Source organism: Harmonia axyridis, chromosome 6, assembly GCF_914767665.1.
Source record: "Harmonia axyridis chromosome 6, icHarAxyr1.1, whole genome shotgun sequence".
Classification (NCBI taxonomy): domain Eukaryota; kingdom Metazoa; phylum Arthropoda; class Insecta; order Coleoptera; family Coccinellidae; genus Harmonia; species Harmonia axyridis.
Window position 1 is genome coordinate 11565176 of NC_059506.1, and position 6671 is coordinate 11571846.

The 6671-nt window shown below is 37.6% G+C and overlaps 1 protein-coding gene across 1 annotated transcript; it reads left to right on the forward strand.

Annotated features, from left to right (window-relative positions):
- Positions 1 to 598: 598 nt before the first annotated feature.
- Positions 599 to 1209, forward strand: LOC123682446 (histone H1B-like; the record flags this gene model as incomplete). Its single annotated transcript, XM_045621053.1, has 1 exon — positions 599 to 1209. A coding segment is annotated over exon 1 (522 nt), but the record flags the coding sequence as incomplete, so codon positions are not given.
- Between the last annotated feature and the right edge of the window lie 5462 nt (positions 1210 to 6671).

Consider the following 6671-nt stretch of genomic DNA (forward strand, 5'->3'; position numbering starts at 1 on the left):
ATTGTCTTCATTGAACAGTTAGAAGATTCATCCACACTAGATCACCCTACCGACTCGCCACTTTCAGAACTATAATAACCCTAATTGTAGGAAAGTTATCGATTATATCAAGTATGCTTTGAATTAACGAAAATTCGAACAATTTACGTTCCCTGAAATACAATTGATTATATTTCCTATTAATCAAATTACATGGAGAAAACTGAGGCCAATACTCCGGCTCGAAGGACCACCTTTGTTAACGATAGCGTTTTATACCGGAATTCACATTCCTTCTTTCGAATGTCGTGTATTATCGATTATGGGAAATTTTCCGGGAATATTTCTAGACGAGATGGTGCAGAAATTTTCTATTTTTGATTTTTCCATTCGGAAATTTCAAGGATTGATCAATTGAGCATTTTGCTCGAAATAATCCTCATATTCATACATTTCTAGCCAAAGTTCCGCCGACTTCAGTTTTAATGCATTAATTTTCAGTATTTTTCCTGCATAAAGTGTATCTAACGTTTTTGAAATATATACATTGTAACGATTTCATCAATTATCACGATAATGTCTTCTGCCGATACAGAGGTGCAACAAAGCGGTGCGTCCGTTCCAATCGGTGCGAAAACTGCGAAGAAATCCGAGAAAAAGACTGCGACCGCGAAACAGGCCAAACCCAACCATCCTCCGACTTCAGAGATGGTTAATAACGCCATCAAAGATTTGAAAGAAAGAAGTGGATCGTCATTGCAGGCCATCAAGAAATTTATAGCTCCCAACTATAAAGTAGATTCGGAAAAATTGGCTCCTTTCATTAAGAAATACCTCAAATCAGCTGTGCAATCTGGATCTTTAGTTCAGACAAAAGGAAAAGGCGCATCTGGTTCGTTCAAATTGGCAGCTGGTGGTTCGACATCGGGATCCCAGAAGAAAGTGATTAAAAAAGCCACCTTCAAGTCCAAAGATGATCTTAAAAAATCCACTTCGGCATCAGCTGTGGTGACCGACAAGAAGAAAAAGAAGTCTACTGTTGCCAAAAAACAAGCCGCTGTAACGAAAACGAAGAAAGCAGTTGCAACAACCGAGAAGAAGAGCCCCAAAGCCGCCAAGTCCCCTTCTAAAGCTAAGAAGATTGCGAAATCGCCAACTAAGAAACCGAAAGCTCCAAAACCCAAATCAGTCAAGTCTGTGGCAACTCCGAAAAAAGCAGCACCTTTGAAGAAGAAGAAGTGAATAAATATATAAAAATTACTGTTGTGATGAGAATGGTTCGTCTAACTAATCGGTCCTTCTCAGGACCTTCAAAAATTATCGATCAAATTTGAAATATTCATCTTGTTCTCCAATTTTTCTGATTCCCCATTTCTCTGTCCACCTTGAAACCGAAAGTCCTTACCGTATTGATTGTTGTCCTTCAATTTATTTTAGAATGAGACTACAGAAATTTTTTTTACAAATTTTGCCTTGAAAATGTTCTTCATTTCATTTCAGGGATCTTAGGGCTTGATGTGCTCTGAGGTAGATGAAAGACTCTGGCATTCTTGTATCGTCAGGTTCTGCGTGCCGACCAGATCTGTCCCCTATTAATTGTACTTGACTTCTCTCTTCGCCTGAACCACGGCACATTCATCTTTCCCCGGCTTCATTCCGATAGCCTCAAAGAACGCTACCACATTTCCCAATTGCTCGTCGTTAGCGGAGTAGAGCTTGAGGTCGTCGATGTATCTAACTGGCTTCTCAGTAGGTTTAGCGCCAAACAAAACCAGAAGAGACTCTGCGTGTCCCCCTGAAAAATATCTATCCTGATTTTGATTTCGACAGTTTTAACATAGATCTTGTTCTTATCCAAAAACATGTGGACAAGAGGTGGCGGGTCAGGTTTTTTTACCTTTAAAACAAAGTCAGTACTTGCAATCAATCATTACCGAATACATATAGGTACTTCAAATAAATATATAATTCAAGCGGAATATCGAAAAAATGCCAATATTCACGTAACAATAAATCGGACAAATGCAGGTACCGAATGAATAATATAAGGCTGCTAATTTCACACATACTTTCTGAAGGACTAATTGATACGTAAGTATCTATCACTTTGCAATCACAAATAAACGTTTCAGAAACTATAATTGATCATTTCAAAGAGCGATTAATATTTGTTATTCATATTTAATACCTATATATGTGTGCTCGTTAAATCGCTCTTTGAAATGATCAATTATAGTTTCTGAAAGGTTCTGTGTTTGCAAAATGAAAGGTACCTACGTGTTCATTAGTCCTTTAGGATGTCTGTGTTAAATTAGAAGGTTTTTTCTTATTCCTGCATTTCAAACAGCTGAAAATAGAAAACATGAAATTCGAGCGATTCTTGGGTGTTATTGGTGGTAATAACCTATTGATGGCGGAGCTTATCAGAGAGAAGCACTCTAGCTCAACGATAGAGTCAAGGAGGCTCTCAGAAAGGTCCGGAATGATAGTTGGGAAGAGAAACTACTTTCTCTTTCCACAGAAGACAACAGTGTTTGGCGGATGGCCAAAGCATTGCACTCAGATAGGAAACCAACCCCGCCGATTCACGGTTTACGAGGAATGGTGTACAGTCCAGAAGAAAAGTCTGAAGCTTTCGCAGATAACCTCCAACGCCAATGCAGCTGTAGTTACAACTATGCGGAATTGGACCACATTGAGGACGTCAACCGCAAAGTGAAAAATGAATCAACGGAAGCTATTGGTTTCGAACCGTTCAGGAAATCCAGAACACTATTATGTCGAGTAAAGTGAGAACGGCACCAGGACCGGACGGCATTACTAACTTGACGTTGCGGAACCTCCCTCGAAAAGCTTTAGTAGCACTGACGAATATAGTCAATGCTAAAGATTCAACACAATAACGAAAGAAAAGAATATCATACAGTAGGAACAGTTCGGTTTTTAAAGCCAACATTCCACTGTGCAACAAGTGCTCCGAGTAGTGGAACCAATCACGGATGGATATAACCGGAAACAAGTCACAGGAGCTGTGTTTTTGGATGTAGCCAAATCGTTTGATAAAGTACGGCCCAAAGGACTGCTATACAAACTGCTTACGGCAGGTTTCCCACTCTCCATGGTCCAACTTTTAGCTTCTTACCTGTATTCTCGCAAGTTTAGAGCCAGATTTGACGGAGTATTGTCTTCAGAGAGGTCTCTTTCAGCCGGAGTTCCGCAAGGATCTCTGCTGTCTCCAATATTTTTCACAATATATGTATCCGAAATGCCAAAAACGGTGAAAAACTCCATGGCACTTTACGCTGACGATACCGCCTTTCTTGCCAGTTCTTGGTGTCCCAAAATGGCAACGAAGTACCTACAAGAAACCCTGAGAAGATCGAAGCAGTTTTTTTTTAGCCGAAAGAAAATAGATCCCATCGGACTCGTCGTAATGTTCGGTAGGAGGATTGTAATGGAAAAACGAGGCCAAGTATCTGGGAGTGATACTTGACAAAAAGCTCACTTGGAACCAACACGAAGGGGAAAGACAACAGCGGCAGCGTTGCAACCGCTACTTTGCAAAAGCACAAAAATGTTTCTTTCCAACAAGCTTCTTCTTTATAAGTCCACCATCCGGCCGGTCATGTGTTACGCATGTTCGGCTTGGGGATACGCCGCAAAGACGCACCTGCAGAGACTTCAAGTCGTGCAGAATACGATCCTAAGACCAGCCGTAAATGCAGCTTGGTTTGTCAGCAAGGTACGGATAGGTACATGAAGACCTGAAAATACCATTCCTGGGCGACCATCTAAAAGATCTGAGCGTGAAGACCTTCATTGAAATGGAAAATCATGCAAACCCTTTTATAAGGAAGGCTTGCGACTACGATGAAAAAGCTCCTAGGAAACACAAACGACCGAAGATGGCACTTCTCTAGGAAGTGTGTATTAGAGCCAAACCCTTACTGGCACAGAGATTGTGTAATGATTACACAAACTTTGCCACCTGCTAGAGCAGATCAAAATAGCTCACCAGAGGTGAATTATATTGAGATGGAGCAGTAAAAGGCTAATTTATAGCCTGACTGCAAAAGAGAAAGAAGTTGTTAGCTCTTCACTGTATTTAATAAGTAGAGCGAGTATGGACTGTATTTTTATTATAGATGTTGCGATGGCAAAAACAATTCACAGATTTTCCGCTAATGAGAAACTGAATATAAAAGCTCCTTTTCTTTCGTAGGCCTGGAGGGATCCCTCAATGATGGCACACCAGTGGTCATGCACTTGATATTCTTGAACCTTATAACTAATTACTGTCTCTATCAGTTACTAACACTTGAATTAATTTGCCACACACAGCGAAGTTAATAAACTTATCGAAATTAGCGATAATGCGAATACTATTGTTTATAGCGACGAAATATGCGGAGAACAAGAAAGTATATCACTCTCATTAACAGTTCCAATTAATAATAATGTTTTTGCTGTTATAAAAAACCGCTCGTTCCATATTGGCTCATATTGCCAATATTTTCAAATCATTTTATGAGTCAGCAACCCACAATACAGAAAAGTGCAATTGTGTGCTGCCGACACAACAGAAGTTGTAAGTTAAAAAAATTCATACTACCTTTTTTTCTCAAAAATAAAGGTGGAATTCATTTGTTTCAAATTTGATTCACAATGCATTGGGGAGAAGACACAGTAATAACACTAAGAAGTTTTAACACATGATTTATTACAATTTCGATAAGTATGACAGCTTCATGATTTTTCTTTTTGGGTTGAAGGAATCAATAAGGTCAATTGGCTTGAAAAACATTTATGTATGATAATCAAAAAAACAGTTCCTCTGTCCGAAATGATCAATGAGCCTCTCCTCCAACGGAATCGTTCTTCTAATTCTTTCTTTCTACTGATTACTGGTTTTGGAGTTATCTACTGAAAATCTACCATCATCGTTCAGAAATCTATCAAAAATCTACTGACATACTTTTTAGAAAAAATTCCACAGTTGGCACTGCATTACAATTTCACATTATTCAGATTACACTTCATTCTAGTGTCTCTTATGGTTAAATTTTACTTCATGAATAGGATAGATATTAGAGATGCGTATAGATTCGAACATAAAACAAGAAAATTTTTAGGAAATCGTTAAAGAATGGATCGAATTTTTTAGACGAGATATATTCTACGCCTATGGACTCAAAACGCGAACTTACCTATGATAGGTTAGGTTTTCATTTCCGGATGTTTTACACACTATACATGTTTTTCGAGGTTTTACCATGATTAAAATTAACAATATGTAACTTTAAATTCACAAACTTGTATAAAATAACGACGATTACAAACGTGAAATTAAAATGAACAGTTAACCCTTAACGTCCCTCTAGTTGTCACGTGCAATAACAACAACAGAACCGTGTTGCCAAATCCCCACAATATTCGCAAAACATCTATGCCACAGAACGGAGAAAAGTTTACTTCTTCCTCAGAATGGCAACGCAGTACATTATAAGTGTTTGTAAACAAAAATGTTATAGCGATGTCAACAAATGCTATAAGGCACCTCTTTATTTTCTTTCCTCTGACGTATTCACCATAAAATCGTACTCAACTTATTATATTTTTCTGTTTATCAATAAGAATTTTCCTTTTATTTACTGTTTTGAACTTGTGACCAATAAATTTTATGTAATGTTGTCTTTGATTTATTGAAATTCAGATGCTTTTTGGTCAAATTTTATCCAGACTGATATATTGGTTGCTTTTGGTAACGATCAAATCATTCAATGATTCTTTGAAGGTGAAATCGTATTGCACAGATTTTCTTCCTCTAATAATCCAGGCTGTAATGACTTGCCTTCTTTTTTCAAACAGTACTGTGAGAAATACTCAAATAAACTAATCAATGTGTGTTTGAAATTGATACAACTTTTTAGTTTCAAAATTTCTTGGATCAAAACCAATAATACAAACAAACTGAATAATCTAACCTCCTGTCAATGACATTTCCAATGCCAACCCGAAATCTGCAATATAAATTGTTACTGATCGAATGAGCCATTACCAACTTAATTTCGATTTTCCACCAGCCACCCGGGATGTCAATAATTCCTGAACGGACTATATTCTAAAACAAGTTGCAGAATGGGCTTCTATTCTAACACGAATGCGAAATTCGAACGCATGAGTGTTGGAATTGCCTTCTGCAACGAGTATTAGACGATATTTTCTCTATTTCAGTCAAGTTTTGTGAATTATTGTCGAAATTAAATGAAAATTTTAGATTGAATATCCTAGTGACATTTGTATTGTATCATTGCAGTTGGTGTGACTGTTACGAACATTGACAGATTACGGAATTTGAATATGAATCGTACATTTAGAATTTTGAAATAATTTACAATTACTCATTAAATTCGTTAGTTATGTCTGACGAAATCGATTTAACACCACCAGAATTAAGAGAAATTGCGATTAATGTTGCAAATCATTTCACTATATCCGAATTACTGTCTCCAATGAGTAACGTCATAAAATTCGTACACTCGCTCATAGATGTCCCTAGCAGTATTAAAAATACGATATATCAAATATGATAATTAATGCAGTTAAGAGTTAACTCGTATAACTCGAAACACCACGGGAGCAAGATTTTTCGTCGAGTTACGTATAGTTCGACATAGGCGTAGTTCGAGTTA